At 45.8% G+C, this 20619-nt stretch overlaps 1 protein-coding gene across 5 annotated transcripts in view; it reads left to right on the top strand.

Annotated features, from left to right (window-relative positions):
- Nucleotides 1-20619, top strand: part of SETDB1 (SET domain bifurcated histone lysine methyltransferase 1) — a 75319-nt gene that overhangs the window by 18560 nt on the left and 36140 nt on the right. For all 5 annotated transcript variants that reach the window (XM_056545575.1, XM_056545574.1, XM_056545573.1 and 2 more), the window contains 7 exons: nt 494-707; nt 2185-2339; nt 3281-3318; nt 6631-6709; nt 10626-10817; nt 11354-11555; nt 12387-12460. In XM_056545575.1, the coding sequence (XP_056401550.1) occupies nt 496-707; nt 2185-2339; nt 3281-3318; nt 6631-6709; nt 10626-10817; nt 11354-11555; nt 12387-12460 (952 nt within the window). In that variant the 5' untranslated portion in view covers nt 494-495. The remainder of the gene's footprint in view (nt 1-493; nt 708-2184; nt 2340-3280; nt 3319-6630; nt 6710-10625; nt 10818-11353; nt 11556-12386; nt 12461-20619) is intronic.

Below are 20619 nucleotides of genomic sequence, written 5' to 3'. Positions count from 1 at the left end.
CTGCCGAGCCGAGAAGTTTGTGACGAATCGAATCACTGGAAGTTCGCTCCTCTCTAGTTGCAACGTTTAAGTTATGGCAGCCTTCTATCTCTTGCAATGTTTGTTATGGCAGCTGAAATGAAGCAAGGGGATGCACATTTAGGTTTTGCTGCCTTTGGACCAGGCCTGAAGACATGTACATCTGCCATATTTTTTTATGCTGTGATCAACAGCACAGCATAAAAAATTAAATATGGTGGATGCACGCGTCATCAGGCCTGTTCCAAAGCTCCGCTGCAGGGCCTCCACGTAAAAAGGCAGCACAACCTAAATGTGCGTCCCCTTCTTTAACTTCCTCTAACTTTTGCTCCGACACGGAGTATTAAATGGGCAACACATACTATACTTTGGTATTGTGATCCAACACATTCATATTGTGTATTGCCTTCAGTTATATTGTGCATTTTCTGTATTGTGTGTGGAGATAATTCTGTTTTTCCCCTCTACATTGTAGCCATGGATGACCCAGAGATGGCAGAACTGGAGAGTATGGTGGTGGATGAACTTGGTATATCTATGAAGGAGTTACGTGAATTCATAGACCGAGAGGTGGAAAAGAATGAGTTAGTGAAACAGAAGAAAGCCCAGCTACTAGAACTAGAGGAGCTGGTGAAACAGAAAGAGGAGGAGGTGGCCAGTGTGGACAACCTGTATGACAATGCTTCCAGGTGAACAAACCAGTAGGCTACCTGCATTATTAAGTGATTTTGCTTCTGTACATCCTTTGGCTGTTATGTTTGCCATATATACCACTAGTCTTCCACTCTGTGGCCCAGATTTATCAAACTGTGTGAGAGAAAAAGTGGAGAGATTTTTTTCACGGAAACCAATCACAGCTCAGCTATCGAGCTCTTGTAAAGTGAAAGCTGAGCTGTGATTGGTCGCTGTAGGATAATCTCTCCACTTTTACTCTCACACAGTTTGATAAATCTGGGCCTGTGTCCCTGATTTGGAGCCTCTCAGTAGCCTTATGACTGCTAGGCATGCTCTGCTGCAACTGTCCGAAGTACCACTAGTGTCTGTAGGAGACAGACCTCTTATGCTGCATTCATTATTTTATTTTTTATTTTTGTATCTTCCCTTTCCGTTGGTGATTGAGGTCTATATTCTCACCTTAATTAGAAAGACAGGGGGGTCTTGAGCATGGACTGACAACTGACACACTAGATCAGTGTTTCCAGACCAGGGCGCCTCCAGCTGTTGCAAAACTGCAACTCCCAGCCGTTGGCTGTCCGGGCATGCTGGTGGTATTAACCAGTTAACCATGCTGGTGGTATTAACCAGTTAACCATGCTGGTGGTATTAACCAGTTAACCATGCTGGTGGTATTAACCAGTTAACCATGCTGGTGGTATTAACCATTTAACCATGCTGGTGGTATTAACCAGTTAACCATGCTGGTGGTATACACCAGTTCTGAAACAAAGCAGCTAGAGGAGAAAAGCCTGGAGAGGTAGGGATGAACTGCAGGGAACCTGGAAAAAGATAGATCTGAAAAAGTACAGATCAGCTGTGGGAAGGAAGGATCGCAGTTGTTAGGCAGTCTTGGACACTGTTGAGAATTTAAAACTGTTTAACTTAAAGGGATACTCCGGAGGAAAAAGTTTATTTTTTATTTTTTCAACTGGTGCCAGAAAGTTAAACAGATTTGTAAATGACTACTTTAAAACATCTTTACCCTTCCAGTACTTTTTAGCAGTTGTATGCTACAGAGGAAATTCTTTTCTTTTTGAATTTCTTTTTTTCTGTTGTCCACAGCGCTCACTGCTGACACCTGATGCCCGTATCAGGAACTGTCCGGAGCAGCATAGGTTTTCAATGGGGATTTTCTCCTGCTCTGGACAGTTCCTGATATGGACATTAGGTGTCAGCAGAGAACACTGTGGATAAGACAAAAAAATAAATTCAAAAAGAAAATAATTTCCTCTGTATCATACAGCTGCTAAAAAGAAGTAATTTACAAATCTGTTTAGCTTTCTGGCACCAGTTGATTTAAAAAATTGTTTTCCACCAGAGTACCCCTTTTAAAGAACCATGCAAGAACAAAACCCATCTTTGACATAACAGGGTCTTGTAGTCCTGCAGTTTGCTGGAGCTCAGTATCTCATACTTGGTGTAACATTTGACAAGTATTTCTATTTTCAGGTCTCTTGATGACTGTGAGACGTTGGTGAAGACTCTATATAAAGAGATGGGCATTACATACAAAGAGAGCAGCTCAGATGATGAATTGTCTAAGCCGGTGGAAGTCATTGAAATTCCAGATGAGGATGACGACGATGTTATGAGTGTGGGATCAAGTTAGTAGCCTTTTCTTACAAACAAAGAGGATGCTTTAAATAAATTTGCACTCCACTAGGATATACCATCAGGGTTTTATTAGCATAAATCAGACTGCTGTGACCCCCGTAAATCACTAGAATGGGGTGGCAATATGAAGCCACTGAGGTTGGCATGAAACTCTTCTAGTACTTTTTTTTTTCTATGTATAGTGGCTGGGCTGTGACTGTGGAGCAGGTTGTAACAATAGCATGGAGGCAAAACCAAGTTCACATGTGGTGGCTATGTGTACACGTGATGTTGCTGCACTGTTGTGTAGTCATATGGGGAGATTTATCAAAACCTGTGCAGGTGGAAAGTTTACCATAGTAACCAATCAGATCGCTTCTTTTATTATTCAGAGGCCTATTTAAAAATTAAACAAGCCATCTGATTGGTTACTATTGACCAACTTTTCCTCTGTGCAGGTGTTGATAAATCTCCCCAATAGGCCACCACAGGTGAAGTTTTCTGCATGTGGTTGTCACAACATAGTATCTGCCCCACAGTTTTTATTTTATTTATTTTTTGGGGGCCCTGATAGGATTAAAGAAGGATGTCCCATTTCTGGCTGTCAACTATTATTCACCATAGAATCTAAGCGGCTAAAGGGGTTATTCCTATCTTGGCATATATGTCAGGACATTCCACAGTTAGAGGGTCTCACCACTAATTTGAATCCATATATAGCTTTATACCACCCTATAGTGGTTAGTTTGTTACCGACACAGCCGGCTGGGAAAAAGAGTGATAGCGGAGTTAGCTGCTGATAAGCTCCTCCCAGTGTGACAGTGAATATGGTGTCAACTTTTAAATGGTCTATGTTACATGTTGTAACATCTTTTTGGCAGAACTAGAAGTGTATGCGTTTTTTCTCGACATTTTAGAGATCATTGAAAGTAATTTTTGTTTTTCCTTACAGCTGAAGGTGTTCGCAAGACACCAAAAGAGAAACACCTTGTAAGTACAAAGTAACTTGCTTCTGAGAGACAATTTTTTAAAAGTGAAAAGTCTGTAAAGAAAAATAAAGCTCACACATAGCTATGGGAATTGATTCTGCTTTGTTTTATTTATTATTTTTTTTTGTTTTTATAGTTTTTTTATACGCATAGAGGCTAAAATTTTTGCATAGCACTAAACAGTACTAGAAATCTAATATTTGCTATAAATAGTCCCCTATGAGGACATAAAAATAAAAAAATTAAGGAAGTTATTGGTGGTCAAAATAGGGCAATTTTGAACATACCCGTATTTATCGGGGTATACCACGCACCGGCCTATAACACGCACCCTCATTTTACCAAGGTTGTTTGGGTTAAAAAAAGTTTTTTACCCAAATATCCATGATAAAATGAGGGTGCGTGTGTGCGCGTGTATACCCCGATACACCCCCAGGAAAGGCAGGGAGAGAGAGGCCGTCGCTGCCCGCTTCTCTCCCCCTGCCTTTCCTGGGGTCTAGAGCGCTGCTGTCGGCCCTTTTCACCCCCTGGTTATCGGCGCCGCTGCCCGTTCTGTCCCCCTGACTATCGGTGCCGGCGCCGATAGCCAGGGGGAGAGAAGCGGCGCCGACAGCCAGGGGGAGAGAAGGGGCAGCGGCACCCATTGCCGGCGCCGCTGCCCCGTTGCCTCCCCCCATCCCCGGTGGCATAATTACCTGAGTCGGGTCCGCGCTGCTCCAGGCCTCCGTCGTGCGTCCCCAGCGTCGTTGCTATGCACGGCGCGGCGCTCTGACGTCATGCGCCGCGCCGTTCAGCGCATAGCAATGACGCCGGGGACGCACGACGGAGGCCTGGAGCAGCGCGGACCCGACTCGGGTAATTGTGCCACCGGGGATGGGGGGAGGCAACGGGGCAGCGGCGCCGGCAATGGGTGCCGCTGCCCCTTCTCTCCCCCTGGCTGTCGGCGCCGCTTCTCTCTCCCTGGCTATCGGCGCCGGCACGGATAGTCAGGGGGACAGAACGGGCAGCGGCGCCGATAGCCAGGGGGTGAGAAGGGCCGGCAGCAGGGCTCTAGACCCCAGGAAAGGCAGGGGGAGAGAAGCGGGCGGCGACGGCCTCTCTCCCCCTGCCTTTCCTGGGGGTGTATCGGCGTATAACACGCACACAGACTTTAGGCTAAAAATTTTAGCCTAAAAAGTGCGTGTTATACGCCGATAAATACGGTACGTTTTTGAAAGCAGTGCAATAGAAAAGCATATAAACAGGGGTATCGTTTTAAAATTTTTACCGTAAAGTGTACAGCGTGAAAACAAAACCTCTTAAATTGCAGGCAGAAATTCCGCTTGCTAAAATGTACTGTATAGTGAATGGGTTTCCGTTCACAAATTCACATTTTGGAATTTGTGAACAGAAAATCCCTTTGGAAATTTCCACCTGAAAAATGGCGTTGGAAATACTCGCGGAATACATTGCAGTCTATCGGAGACTGCAGTGTCCACACGGTCCTAGCGCCGACTGATTCAGTCGGCGCTGGCCACACTCTGAATCTCCAGGTGGCAACTTTCTGCCTGGAGATTCCGCAGTGTGAACCGAGCCTAACTCTTAGAATGCGAGGGGGGAAAAAAAAACCTGTGTCCTTAAGGCCAAAAGGGGCTGTATAGGGCTGGGCGGTATACCGGTTCATACCGAATACCGAAATTTTTGTGCTGCACGATATGAATTTTTTCCCATACTGCAATACCGGTTTGGCCCCTCCCCCTTGGGAATGAATTATCAGCCCAGCGCTGTGCTGTCCCCACAACGGGGAACTAATCATACGTGACCCGCCAGCGCTGTTCTACTCCCAGCCCTCCCACCAAATCATGTTACCCGCCAGCGCTGTTCTGCTCCCCCTCCAAGTAATTATCAGCCCAGCGGGGTACTACTCACATATGTCACCCGTAAGCACTGCCCTCCTCCTCTTTGTTGGGGGCCGCCTGCGCTGGAACTCGCTGTACGCCAGTGGTCTCCAACCTGCGGACCCCCAGAAGTTGCAAAACTACAACTCCCAGCATGCCCGGACAGCCAACGGCTGTCTGAGCATGCTGGGAGTTGTAGTTTTGCAACAGCTGGAGGTCCGCAGGTTTGAGACCACTGCTGTAAGATAAAGAAAATAAACTTTAACTCACCTACGTCGGCCTTATGCTGGGGACTGGAACGCCGGACAGCCGTCAGCCTATCATCGGCCGGAGCGATGTCCCACCCCGGCCAGTGATAGGCTGAGCCCACTGTTGCCTTCTTACATGACAGTGGGCTCAGCCTGTCACTGGCCGGGGTTGGAAATCGCTCCGGCCGGTGATAGGCTGACAGCTGTCCGACGTTCCAGTCCCCAGCATAAGGCAGATGTAGGTAAGTTAAAGTTTATTTTCTTTATCTTTTGCAGCCCAGGCATAGGGATACAGCGTACAGCAGTGGTCTCAAACCTGCTGACCTCCAGCTGTTGCAAAACTACAACTCCCAGCATGCCCGACAAGCCAACGGCTGTCCAGGAATGCTGGGAGTTGTAGTTTTGCAACATCTGGGGGTCTGCAGGTTGGAGACCACTGGCGTACAGTGAGTTCCATCGCTGGCGGCCCCCCAACAAAGAGAAGGGCAGTGCTTGCGGGTGACACATGTGAGTAGTACCCTGCTGGGCTGATAATTAATTGGGGGGGGAGCAGAACAGCGCTGGCGGGTAACATGATTTGGTGGGGGGAGCAGAACAGCGCTGGCGGGTAACATGATTTGGGGGGGGAGCAGAAGAACGCTCGCGGGTCACATGATTTGGGGTGTGGGTGCAAGAAATACCGTTCTATAACCGCCATAAGTTACAAAAATACCGTGATACACATATTTGGTTCTACTGCCCAGCTCTAGGGCTGTGTCTTTAAGGGGTTAAAAAAATGGCAGAAATAAAATACTTTCGTTTCATGTTTTGTTTTTTTTCGAGGTGCTGTGGTCAGCTGCAAAGAAATGGTCATTCATTTATTTCATAGGGAGTTTACATCCTTAGGGCCAGTTTTATATGGATGCGTTTTTGCATGGTGGCAAGTCCCTGATGACAGGTGTGATGACCTGACAGTATCATAAATCCTTATAATGCTCTCTGTCCCGGTCATCAGACTCTTGGTTGGGTCGGGATTGTGGCCGGCAAACAGATGCAAATTTGTTAAGTTTGCTCTCATGTGATACTGACACAGCTGACTGTAGCGTTTGCTGCATTTAAAAAGGGTGTGGATGAGTAGGGATAACCCGTTTATGTGAAAGATAAGTAACTATTCCTTCAATTATGTCATGCTTTTTTTCTAAACTTTAGTTAAAAAATGCAATGGCTGCCATGAAGAAGTGCAAGGCGGATGTGCAAAACCTAGTGGATGCAATTCATAAGAAGTCAGGTATGTATCACTCTTAGTTTTAGTTCATTAACCACATAACACACCATGATGTAACTGTATGTCATGGTTCGCCATGGAAGGCACCATGATGTACTTATCCGTTATATGTGGGCACAGAAGCTGTGTCTGTCTAATCAACAGCAGGAGCCTTGATCAATTCTGGTCACTTAAGGACTATTCACACATACAGTATTCTGCGCAGATTTCATGTGCAGGATTTTAATCTGTGTTCAGTTTACATTGAAATCTGAAGCAGAAAATCCTGCACATCAAATATGTGCAGAATACTGTACATGTGAATAGGCCCTTAAACGGAATCTGTCAGCTGCAATTCACATTCCAAACTGCTAGACAGCAGTTAGGGCAAGAAGACACATGGTACCTTTCATACAGCTCTTTGACACTTGCCATTATGAAAGCACAGACATGTATGCAGCTGGATTTCGTGTTTTTTTTTTTAGACATGTATGAAAGGTACCATGGGGGAGATTTATCAAAACCCGTCCAGAGGAAAAGTTGTTGAGTTGCCCATAGCAACCAATCAGATGGCTTCTTTCATTTTGCAGAGGCCTTTTCAGAAATGAAAGAAGCAATCTGATTGGTTGCTATGGGCAACTCAGCAAGTTTTCCTCTAGACAGGTTTGGATAAATCTCCTTGCCTTTAATAGCTTTTTTACATTGTCACTTGTTTAGAATGTGAATTTGTACAGTTTACAAATGCCATTTAATGTCCTGTAAATGCCACAATCTGACAGCAGCATTTAAAGGGAACATGTCACATTTGAAATTATTGTCCAATCTTCAGGTATAATTTTATAGAGCAGGGAGAGCTAAGCAAAATTATATATAGCATTGTGTGTGAAATTCCAGAAAAACTTCTTGCTTTTGTTAGTGTAAGGCTGGGTTCCCATTTTGTTTTCCCCCATACGGGAGCGCATACGGCAGGGGAGAGCTAAAAACCTGCGCTCCCGTATGCTTTTCTATGCGCTCCCTTGTGTAATTAATTTCAATGAGCCGACCGCAGTGAAAGGTTCGGTCCGGTCGGCTCATTGCGCTTTTTCCCCGCACCTAAAACCGTGGTCAACCACGGTTTTAGGTCCGGTTGTAAAAGCACATACGTGGCAAAAATTTGCTGATCGAACATTTCACTGCGGCCGGCTCATTGAAATGAATTACATACGGGAGCGCATAGAAAGGCATACGGGAGTGCAAGTTTTTAGCTCTCCCCTGCCGTATGCGCTCCCGCATGGGGGAAAACGTAACGGGAACCCAGCCTAAGGCTGGATTCACATCACGTTTTTGCCATATCTGTTTTTCTAAAGAAAGCCGTATGGCAAAAAAACGGATGGAACAGTATGGGAAAAACTAAACCGTATGCGTTTTTAAACTGTATACTGTTTTTAAAAGTGCATACGGTTCCGTCCGTTTTTATTGAAAAAAAAAAAAACATACGTTTTTGATAATTTTGTCCATTTTTTATGGGAGGGGTGTTGGGTGGGCACTTAAGGGTGCAAATGCGCATGTGCACAGTAAAAAACGTATACGGTTTCCCGTATGGAACTGTATACATGTGTGTTTCCCATTGACGTCCATGTTAAAAAGAAAGACAAAAACCGTACAGCAACCGCATACGTTGTTTTTTTTTTTTTTAACATGGACATCAATGGGAAACGCACATGTATACAGTTCCATACGGGAAACCGTATACGGTTTTTACTTTGCACATGTGCATTTGCATCCTAAAGTCCCCACCCAACACCCCTCCCATTAAAGATGGACAAAATTATCAAAAACTTATGTTTTTATTTTTTTTCATAAAAACGGACAGAACTGTATGCACTTTTAAAAACAGTATACAGTTTAAATACTCATACGGTTTACTTTTTCCCCATACTGTTCCATCCGTTTTTTTGCCATATGGCTTTCTTTAGGAAAACGGATTGAAAAAAGTATGGCAAAAACGTGATGTGAACCCAGCCTAAATCGGTAAATAGATTTACATGGAAGATTGAAAGCTATTCTGAAATCCTCCCACAAAAGTCAATCTGCTCGGGTCTTCCTGATCTGTTATGTAATGCCTGCGTAACTGACTGCATTTCCATTTTTAGATGTTCCCTAAAGAGTGAGACTAGTTCTTCTTTCTGTGCTTTGTAGCCCTTTGTTGAGATTGCAGAGTACCCAAGGGATACTATGGTAAACAGGGGCCAAGTCCCCAGGTCTGCCACGTGCTACTGCTTCATTTAGAAAAACTTTTGACATGTTGCCCTGACAAGTCAAAGTTTTGATCAAACCATATTTAGTTATAAGCCTGTAAAGTGCATGGCATCACGCTCCACTCACTGGCTGACTGGCAGATTCGACCTTTTCGCTGCTTAGACTTGTATAGCACATAGGTCTGATTTGATTGACTGCTGGGGAAGTGCGTGGTGTGCTGCCTTTTTAATGACAACACTTTTAGATTGTCAGTGAAATGCTGACAAATAATAACGCTAGCTTTTGGTGTATGAAGTATTCCAAAGCATTATATCTGTAAGAAAATTCAGTGGACAAGTTTTGAGTCTTGGAATGTAACAATACAAAAATATTTTTATTGTTGAAAAGTACTATAAAAAAAAAAGTTGAGAAAGTAGAAGGTAGCAGCACACCGTCATAGTCACAAGGGGTGGGTGCAATTCAGTGGAAGTCCCAGGTCATAAGGCTCCAAACGATACAAAAATGCAAAAAACACTGCAGCACTCCGGTTGTTAGGTGAAAAAACTTGTAAAAAGTGTTTTATTCCGTCAAGGTGCAATAGGCAACGTTTCAGCTGCAAGGCTTGAGAAAGGCTGCATGCTTTCTGCTGAAACGCTGCCTATTGCACCTTGATGGAATAAAACACTTTTTACAAGTTTTTTCACCTAACAACCGGAGTGCTGCAGTGTTTTTTTTTTTCTTCATTTAAAAAAAAACAAAAAAAAAAAAACGGATCTATTTGATGTCGCAGCATGTGTACGGGCTAAGGGTGGGTTCACACCACGTTTTTGCAATAGAGTTCCCATGTACGGTTTGAGCGTCAAAACCGTATGGAACCGTATTGCAAACCGTACTCATTGACTTTGTATTGCAAACCTTATGTTAACCGTATCATGCGGTTGCATACGTTTTGTATCCGTTACGGTTAAAAGCGTGTAATTTCCCGTACTTCAAACCGTAGTCTACTACGGTTTGAAGTCCGTTTGAAAAACTGTATCAGTTTTTTATATAATGGTGGTCTGTGAGAACCGTATTCAACCGGATACACTTACGGTTACATCCGGTTTTCACAATACGGTTTACGAATCTGCTCGTGCGCAGTTGGTTCCGAAAGTTCCACCAGCTTCTAGAATCTTCTATCTGGGAGTGTTTTTAGTGTAAAACCGTATGCAACCGTATATACGTTTTTTATTACCATGCGGTTTTTAACCGGAATCCGGCATATACGGTTGCATACGTTTTTTAGCGATACGTTTCCTTAAAAAAAAACGTGACACGGGAGCTGGATTGCAAAAACGTGGTGTGAACCCACCCTAATAGAGTAATGTCAACTTGAAATGTTTGCCACACAGCAAAGGAAGAAATGCAGAAAAACAATGGTGAAGTTACTTTTTTTCACTATTATCTTTCTGAAACACTACAAATTTTTTAAAGCTAACCATAATTTGTTTTGTTGAGAAAGCTTGCTGCTGTTTCATATGCTGCTTGTGGTTTGGACAGCACAAAAGTTTTAACAGGTTCCTTTAATAATACTGCTTTTTATGTAGAAGGACCTTGTTTTCAACAAGCTGGTTACCTTGTTTTATTACTTTTTTTTAATCTTTTTTTTTTTAATGGTTTGACTGCACATATTGATGTCTGAGTTACAGCACAAATTCCAATCTATTTTTCTTTTTACTTGCAGAGGTAATGGGACCACAGACGCGATTCTCCTCTCACCCATCATCGCCCAATAGTTCAATGGGTGGATCCAACCTAGCCAACACAACCAATGATGTAAACAAAGATGGAGACCTTGTTGTGGGTATGCGTATACTGGGAAAGAAGAGGACCAAGACCTGGCATAAAGGAACTCTGATCTCCATCCAGATGGTTGGTGAGTTACAGAGACAGAAAGCAATTTTACAGCTGGTAAACTTGGTTAAGGTTAGGTTCTTTACTAATGCGGAGCTCAGAGCTGAAGCAGGGAATAGGGGAAGGGAAATGTTACATGGGAGCCCCTGCAGTTATACACAGGAAGGCTCTAGGATTATGTCATCTATAGGATATGCTGTGTCGTATGTTCAATTGCCTGATTTACTACAAAGAGAGCATTTAAGGAATGCTTTACTGCACAAGGGCATACAGTCTGCTGTATCTTCATGATCTTATTGTTCAAATTATTTCATACTCAACTATTATGTATTGTAAATTGGCGTGTTCATACATTTGACAGCAAGGAAAGTTGGTACTGAGGTGATAATGGTCATGTTCTACATTGGGATTTTTTAGTGTTATGATGTTGCTGCAGTAAACTTCCTTAGCATTGACACCTTTTAGGTGTTAATATTTAAAGCTGACCGTTTTTTCACATCATGGAACATTATTCTTTTTAAAAGCATTTATCATGTCATTATTTGTTCATCTTTTCAGGACCTGGAAAAAAATACAAAGTCAAATTCGATAACAAGGGAAAGAGCCTTCTGTCTGGGAACCACATAGCCTATGATCACCACCCTTCACCAGACAAACTGTTTGTAGGGAGTAGGGTGGTGGCCAAGTACAAGGATGGAAACCAAGTGTGGCTTTATGCTGGCATTGTAGCTGAGCCCCCCAGCAACAAGAATAAGATGAGGTAACCAGCCCATGTAGTATTTTATACAGCAAAAGCACCTTGTTATTTTCAAGTCATTGACACTTGGACCCAAATGGAAGATTTGTACCAACCACTAACAATTAAATACTTTGAGTTTTGTCAAATAATTTGTCCTGGAGACCAATTATATTTGTTGAAGGACACTCCACAACTTTCTTGAATCCTTCTTGGCTACTTAGCCCAGAGACCCCTGTTCGCACACACCAGGAGTTTTTGGGTGACTGCTTAAATATTTTTGCGAACTTTTTAGTGCATGCAGCAATTAGCTTTGTTGGTTTAGGCCTTACAAATATGTCCCAGTATTACAGGGTTTATCTTCAGGGATTTGGTCATCTTTCTAAGGTTGCCATAAAAATTTGATTAATATTGACCATACTTTCTAATTTTCATGGATCCCACTAACAATCGTATGTGTGTGTTTGTGAGTACCCCATATCTCCGCCTTTATTAGATACTGGCTGAATGAAGGATCAGGAATGTTGCCAACTTTTCCAAAACATTATCCTCATGGGAATTTGGGCATCTCCTTTGGTGTCCTGCAATACCTTATTTCTTCTCCCAATTAAGAAAATATACATGCTCGGCTAAGCATTTACTAGTTGTTGCCCAACAGCTTTCTAAGGTTTATGGTCACCATGAACTGATTTATTCAGATATTCATGCTCCAAGTGGGTTCTCCATCCTATGGCTCTCCAGCTGTTGCCGCTGCCCGGGCATGTTGGGATTATTAGTTTTACAACATTGGGAGGGCCACAAATGTGGGACCACTGCTATTGTTTATGATGCTAACATGATGCTTCTGTTTCTTAGGTTTCTGATATTCTTTGATGATGGCTATGCTTCCTATGTCACACAGTCAGAACTCTACCCTGTCTGCAGACCACGTGAGTCCTAATATTATAAGTCCTGGGTATCAAGCATTAGACATGTCCCAATAAGTCTAAAGACACTTTAAGATAGTGTTAGGGGATTTTTAAAACACAATGGCCCTGATTTACGAAGAGTGAAGTGTAGGTTTTGTTGTGTTTTTTGCTTTTCCAACCTTTTTTTTCCATGGTATTTACTAATTTACTCAGAATTTACACAGAATTTAGGCGCACAACCCGACAAAGAGTCGGACTGCTGTTAGTAAATGAGGGACAATGAGTATAGAATAAATGATATTTATGATCATGGCTTTGATGCAGTTGGAGCTCTATTTGTATTTAAGGCCTTTATAGTTTACACGTAAGTAACTTTGGAAACTGCAGCTCTCGATTAGAAAAACGTATCCCCTATCCTAAGGGATAGCTGTGGTTGACACTCCCTTCTGCAGGGACCCCCGCGATCTTCCAAATGGCACCCCGGCTGTATTCCTGAATGGGGTGTGTCAACCACTACACAGCCTCATCCAACACTCCCCCCTACATGCATCTCTATGGGAGAGTTGGCGCGCTGCACACGGCAATCCCCAGTCTATCGGCCGCAGCTTTGTGCTTTGGTCGACACCACGCTTTTCATGCAGAGAGTGGAGGACGTAGTGTGGGAGATCACCGGGGTTCCCAGCTGTTGGACCCCCTGCGATTTGACACATATCCCCTATATTTAGGAAAGGGGGTAAGTTTTACTACATGGGAATTCTTATTTAATATTTCATAGATGGGTAATGGACATTCAAGACTATGGACACCTTGTTTTTTTTTTCCAACAACAAATTTCTAAGTAGAATTTTTTTTTAAATGAGAACCTGCTCTATATGTGTGCGAAGTTGCTTGAATTAGCAAATGCTGTGTCCATTCACAAAAAAAAGTAGTAGGGAGCAATTGGGCAAATTTAGACCAGTAAGTCTGACATCAATAGTGGAAAAGTTAATGGAAACCATACTAAAAGATGGAATTGTGGAACATCTTAACTCCTTGGGGATGCAGGGCGTACGTGTATGCCCCTGTTCCCGAGTCCTCAAGGACTAAGGTCGTACCTGTATGCCCTGATCCCGTTAACAGGGTTTAAAGCTTTCTCACGAGTGGAGAATTCTTCAAATCCCGTGGGCCCCAACTCCTATCAGCAGCCAGGACCCAGGGTTAATGCCGGGCACGGCCAGCCGGGCCGATGCCCGGCATTAACCCTTTGGAGACCGCGATCAAAGTTGATTGCGGCGTCTAAAACAAAACCAAAAGTATCCCAGCAGCTCAGCAGAGCTGATCGGAACTATCGCGTCATAGCATTGATCAGAATATGCAATCAGAAGATTGCATGTTGTAGCCCCCTATAGGGGCTAAAAAAAAAAAAAAAAGTTAATAAAATAGATTAAAGGGGTAGTCCAGTGGTGAAAAACGTATCCCCTATCCTAAGGATAGGGGATAAGTTTCAGATCGCGGGGGTCCAACCGCTGGGGCCCCACCGCGATCTCCTGTATGGGGCCCCGGCTTGCTGGCCAGAGCGCGTATTGACCACCACAGGAAGCGACACGCCCCCTCAATACAACTATATGCCAGAGCCGTGTGGTGGTCTCTCGCCCTCTTCCCACGGGCTGTCGGGGCCCCGTACATGAGATCGGCTAGGGGATACGTTTTTCACCACTGCATATCTCCTTTAACCCCTACATAAATTGGGTATCCTTGTAACCATATGGACCTACAGAATAAAGATAAGGTGTCATTTTTACTGAAAATTGCAGTTGGTAGAAACGGAAGCCCTAAAAAGTTACAAAATTGTGTTGTTTTTTTTTTCACCCCACAAATATTTTTTTTATATTTCGCCGCAGATTATGCTATAAAATAGGTAATTTTTCATTACAACGTACAATTGGTGATGCAAAAGCAAGCCCTCATATGGGTCTGTAGGTGCAAAATTGAACGTGTTATAATTTTTTGAAGGTGAGGAGGAAAAAACGGAAGTGCAAAAACGAAAATTTGCTGAGTCCTTAAGGGGTTAAATCCCATGGATTGCAAGATTAGAAACAAGATGGGTTTACGTCAGAGAGATCATGTCACTTATCTTATTATTTTGATTGAGTGACTAAAATAATAGATGGTGGAAGTGTAATAGGCATTGCTTATTTAGATTTAATGAAAGCTTCTGATGCTGTCCTATATAGAAGATTTAGTAATGGGTATAAAAATGGTATTAAAAAAAATGAAAACCATATGAATTTTATGCTCAATGTGTTTTGTGTTGACTGCAATGTGATAAAGACCATATACAGGTGATATGATGTTATTACAGAATAATATAGAGTTTCTTCTGTATGCCTTGGGCTTACCTGTTTAAGCTTATGTGGCAGGCATGGGTTTTCAGCCATATTGATCTGTATTTATTCACTGAAATGATTTCCTAATCCTTCCTACATTTCCTCTTGCTGTGCAGAGAGATGGGATAGTATCTCGTCACTGCAGTTTATCTAATTAGGCTGCTGGGGCTGGGAGTTCATCCAGGTGAACTGATAACTCACAAGTGAGTTTGGGTCCATTCACATTATGCACAATTTTGATGCATTTTCTTTTGTGTGTTTTTAAGGGATTTGACCTGTAATACTTTTTTTTCTTTTTTTTATGAAGATTTGAAGTCTTTAGGCTTCGCACGTTTTTACTGCATTATGCAAAGTTTTTTGAAAAATTTGTTTCATTGTGGTAAAACGTATTTTCACAATGATTTAGATAATTGTGGTAAAATTGCACAGATTTTGCAGCAATTCTGAAAGTCACTACAAACGCAGCCAAAAAATGCAGTGTACAAACACAACTTCAGGGAGGTTTATATCTGCTAAATTTTCTGATCCCATAGAGGTAGCAGCATACAGCTAGAGCTAGGAAGGTGGGTCTGAAAATTGCCAAGAGGGACGATGATGTTGTCCTGTAGTTCACAGGAATTCAGCTGAACCCAGTACAGATAACTTCCTCTGACAAATTAACCACTGAATTCTTGTTTGGCTCCATTGGGGGACACGGGAACCGTGGGTATATATTGCTACCACTAGGAGGCTTACATTAGGCTTTAATAAAAAAAAAGTTGGCCCCTCCTGGTAGGATAAACCCCGCCCACTGACTCTGGGCTAATCAGTTTTAGCTTAGTGTCAGTAGGAGGCAGGTGCTCTCCAGACCTGGTCTTCTTTTTATTATTTTCTGGTTTTATTAGTTAGTTTTTTCTCTCCTTTGTTATTTTTTCTAGGTTGGGGAGACAGGAGCATGGCGCTGCCTGAACCCCCAATTGCGAGCAAAGGGCACGGTCCTTAAGATATGCACCGTTAACCCTTTCTCACCACGACCAGCGCTATGGGATGTGCCCTGGGTCAGGGTCCCCTCTTGCCCCTGCTCGCCCCGATTTTGCAGCCTGGTATGATGCAGGTGGCACCAATCTGGTTGAAAACTTCAAAGGTGAGTATAAGGGGATATATTCTAGGTAAGTATCCCTACCCCCTCTCCCTTTCCCCTTGGGTTGCTGGGGATTCCTTATCTTTCTTTATTGTTACTTCTGGAGGAGGGAGGCTGATTGGGAGCCCAGTCTCCCCTCTTATACTTCTTTTTCAGACTTGCCGGCATTCCTCTCCGGAGACTGACCAGTGGCGCTCACTTTCTGGTGTGACAATCTTCTGACTGTCGCACGAGCCGGTTCTCCATTCATCTGCGGCGTTCTATGCGCATGCGGCCCTGTTCCGGTCCCTACTGCTGCGCATTTTACTTCAGAGACCGCAGCTGGTCTCTGTATTATTACCGGCTGCGCCTATGTCCGGGAGCGGTGGCCGCTGCCAGCAGGCATATGTAAATTTAGCCCTTGGCTTCGACCCTGCTTCTCTGTGGGTAGCTCCGCCCTCTATTTTCGTGCATCATTTGCCTATCCAATCCCCTGCTAGCGCGCTCATGGGAGGTCAGTGTCGGCCTCTCCTGATCTAGCACACTGTAGGGGTCACAGGTCTCCTCCCTCTGGTCCCTCTACCTATGGGAGGCCATGAACATCTGGGGGCGGGGGCTTTCGTTCCCCATCTCCTTCTAGGCAGCGTCCTTGCTACTGCGGTCGCTCCTCTAGGGGCCTTTCCCGATCCCCGGCCCACCAGGCCAGATCTATGTCAACTAGATCTAGAGCCGCCACTGCTCGTTCCTGGGGAACTGGTGGACACAGAATCTGATCCGCACTCAGTCTGAAGAGCTGTCATCCATGTCAGACATAGTGGACAGTTTGGTGTTTGCTGTCAGGGACACCTTTCACCTTCAGGACCCTGGATATTTGGAGTTTGATGACCAGCTGGAGACTGCCTTGGCAGCACCTGGAGAAGCGCTTCCAAGGGTCTAAATGGCTGAAGGCTATGTTTCTATTTACCAAGACCTGGTCTCCAAATAGAACGCCCAGCCTACTGTGGGCCCTCCCAGTCTCTCGCTTATCCAAATCCACCACTCTTTCCCTGGCTGATGCGGCTTCCTTCAAGGACCCCGTGGACAAGCGAATTGAGAATTTGGCGAAATTCGCCTTTGAGGCGGCTGGTTCGTCCTTACTTCCGGCTGGGTATCCAAAGCTCTATCGGCCTGGGCCTCTCAACTTTGCCAAGGCGTTTTATCCGGGCCTCCTCCAGATGATCTGGCTGAGGGTGGGTTCACATTACGTTTTCCCCCATATGGGAGCACATGCGGCAGGGGGGAGCTAAAAACTTGCGCTCCCGTATGCCTGCGTATGCGCTCCCGTAAGTAATTCATTTAAATGAGCCGACCGGAGTGAAACGTTCAGTCGGCTCATTTTTGCCCCGTATGCGCTTTTACAACCGGACCCAAAACCGTGGTCGACCACGGCTTTAGGTCCAGGGAAAAAGCGCATACAGAGCAAAAGTGAGCCGACCGAACCTTTCACTCCGTTCGGCTCATTGAAATGAATTACATAGGGGAGCGTATACGGGAGCGCAAGTTTTTAGCTCCCCCTGCCGTATGCGCTCCCATATGGGGGAAAACGTAATGTGAACCCACCCTGACTTAGCTCTCCAGATATCCAACGCTGGTGGCTATTTATGCTCAGCGTCCTTGGAATCCCCACACTGTGCGGCCTTTGCTTCTGGCAACATGGTGGTTATCCGGCGCTCCATGTGGTTGAAGGCCTGGAATGCCGACGCGGATTCCTAAAAATCCCTTAGCGAGATGCCCTTTACTGGCAGCCGTCTTTTTGGCAAACTCCTGGATGACATGCTCTCCGAGGCTACAGGCGGTAAGAGCTCTCTGCTCCCTCAGTCCTCAATTCCTCTTCGTTTCGGTCCTTTGACTCAGGCCGCCAGGACAAACCAGTGTCTTAGCAGTCTCGGAAGGCTCCTACCTTCAAAGCACTCCCCTCCTTGAAGCAGGACAGCCGTTCTGGACGTTTCCCCACCACATCAGGTACTCGCAAGCCTACCTCTGCCTGAAGGGGTCTTCCCCTCGTGTGGGCGGTCGCCTGTCCCTCTTTAGGGACGTTTGGTTGGCGCAGGTCCAGGATTCCTGAGTTCGGGACATCGTTTCAGACTGCTACCGAATCGAGTTTGGTTCTTTTATATCGGGGTCGTTTTTTCCGGTACCGGCCTCCCTGCTCTCCGGCCCTTGCTGCAGCCTTTCAGTTTGCGCTCCACAACCTCCTTGCGCAAGGGATCGTTGTGCCTGTTCCACCCCAGGAACATTTTTTGGGCTTCTATTCGAATCTGTTCGTCGTTCCCAAAAAAGGGGGACCGGTTCGTCCGATTCCTGATCTGAAGCTCCTCAATCAGCATTTGTGTCTGCAGCAATTCCGAAAGGAATCTCTCCGTTCTGTTGCGTCCATGGACAAGGGCGAATTCCTTTTTTCGGTGGATATCCGGGATGCACATCCCTATTTTTCTGGCACACCAATGTTTTCTGCAGTTTACAGTTACGGCAGGTCAATTTCAGTTTCTGGCCCTGCCTTTCTGGCCCTTACTAATGTTCTGGAGGCGGTGATCGCCATCCTCCGCTCTCGGGGGGTGTCGGTGCTTCCTATCTGGACAACCTGTTGATCAAAGCTCTGTCCTTGGCCCAAAATCAGGAGAGTCTCCACATCACTCTTCAAACCCTGACCAGTTTTGGGTGGTTGATCAACCGGGAGAAATCCAACCTTTCTCCCTCCCAGTCCCTGGTTTTCCTGGGGCTTCGATTTGACACAAAGAAGGCTCGGGTGCTTCTTCCATCAGACAAGTGGAGTGCTCTTCTGTCCAGCATCCGCCTATTGTACCGCCCAAATCTGGTGTCCATCCGTTCGTGCATGGATGTGTTGGGCAGGATGGTGTGGTGGCCATGGAAGCCCTTCCTTTTGCTCAGTTCCGTTACTGCCCTCTTCAGTGTGCCATCCAGTCTCTGTGGGACAAGTCTCCTCTGTCCCTGCACCGCCAGATCAGTCTGCCCCTCACGGCTCGCCGGTCGCACCTTTGGTGGCTCCGCTCTCCACTTCTTCGGGCGGGACGCTCGTTTCTCCCACTGCGTTGTCAGGTCTTAACGACCGATGCGAGTCTCCTCTGCGCGCGCGCGGGGGAGGGGGGGGGGGTGGAGGGGGTTCTGGACCGGACAATTCAGGGCTGCTGGTCTCCACAAGAAGCTTGTCTTCCCCATCAACGTCTTGGAGCTTCAGGAAATCTTTCTATTGTCTACTTCACTGGGAATCGTTTCTCCGGGGCCGTCCGGTTTGGGTCCAAATGGACAGTGCCCTCAAAGCCTCCCTGCAATGGCAGAGGTGTCAAAGATTCTTGTCTGGGTGGAACACCAGGCTCCCTCCATATCGGCGATCCACATTCCGGGGGTGGACAATTGGGAGGCGTACTTTCTAAGTCGCTCCTCTCCTGACCCCGGGGATTGCGAACTTGTGCACGTAGGGGGACCCCGGACGTGGACCTTTTTGCGTCCCGCCTAAACCGGCAGGGTCCTTCCTTCGTGGCAGGGAACCGCGATCCTCTGGCTCTGGGCTCTTTTGGTAGTTCCTTGGTCTGTTTTCCCTTCCTTACCTCTTCCCTCCGCTTCCCCTCCTGCCCAGGGTGATGAGAAAGCTCAAGGCGGAGGTCATCTCGGCAATTCTGGTGGCGCCGGATAGGCCCCAACGCTCGTGGTTTGCCGACGGGGTTCGTCTTGTGGCGAATGTTCCCATGCGGCTCCCAGATCAGCCCAACCTCCTCTTTCAAGGTCCTCTATGCCATCCCAATTCAATGGCGCTGCTTTTGACGGCGTGGCGGTTGAAACCACACGTGCTGAGGGCTTGCAGTTTTTCTCTCTGGGCCATTCGCATCATTCTTCGGGCATGTAAACTGTCCTCTGCCAGGATTTATCATAGGACCTGGCATGCCTATTTTCGGTGGTGCGAGGCCCGCTACTTGTCTCCCGTTGTTTTTTTTCCTCGCTGAACCTGCTTTCCTTTGTGCAGTCGGGGCTGGGAACACGTTTGGCACTTAGTTCCCTCTAGGGGCAGGTGTCGGCACTTTCCATTCTTTTTCAGCACCCCCTTGCGCACATAAGACTCCTCCTTACAGGTCTCCCACTCCTCCCTGGGATCTGAATTTGGTTCTCAGCGCTTTGCAAGTCACCCCATTTTAACCCCTTCGGGAGATCTTCTCTCCGCTTCCTTTCTTAGAAGGTGTCATTTCTCATTGACGTGACTTCGGTTTAACCCTAAGGAGCGCTCTCTCCACAACTTGGAAGTGGTCAGAGCTCTGCATGTTTATCTCTCCGCCACCTCTTCCTTTTAGGCGCTCTGATTCGCTGTTAGTAATTCCAGAAGGCCAGCGCAAGGGGCTTCCAGCTTTTAAGGCGACCATATCCCGGTGGATCCGGTCTGCCATATCGGAGGCCTATCGTTCTAAGAGCAAGGCTCCATTCCGGGTTACGGCTCACTCTACCCACTCTGTTGGGGCCCTTGGGCGGTATTCAACAGGGCTGCAGCCCTGCAGGTGTGTAAGGCGGCCACGTGGTCATTCGTGCACATGTTCACCAAGTTCTACAAGGTGCACACTTCTGCATCTGCTGACGCCGGTTTTGGGCGTAAAGTGTTGCAGGTGGCGGCGTTGCCATCCGCCTGATTCTCTGGCTGGGTTCTGTTTTCCTACCCCAGGGACTGCTTTGGT

Source organism: Hyla sarda, chromosome 11, assembly GCF_029499605.1.
Source record: "Hyla sarda isolate aHylSar1 chromosome 11, aHylSar1.hap1, whole genome shotgun sequence".
Classification (NCBI taxonomy): domain Eukaryota; kingdom Metazoa; phylum Chordata; class Amphibia; order Anura; family Hylidae; genus Hyla; species Hyla sarda.
Note: the sequence above shows the minus strand (reverse complement) of the source record. Positions and strands in the feature narration are given on the sequence as shown.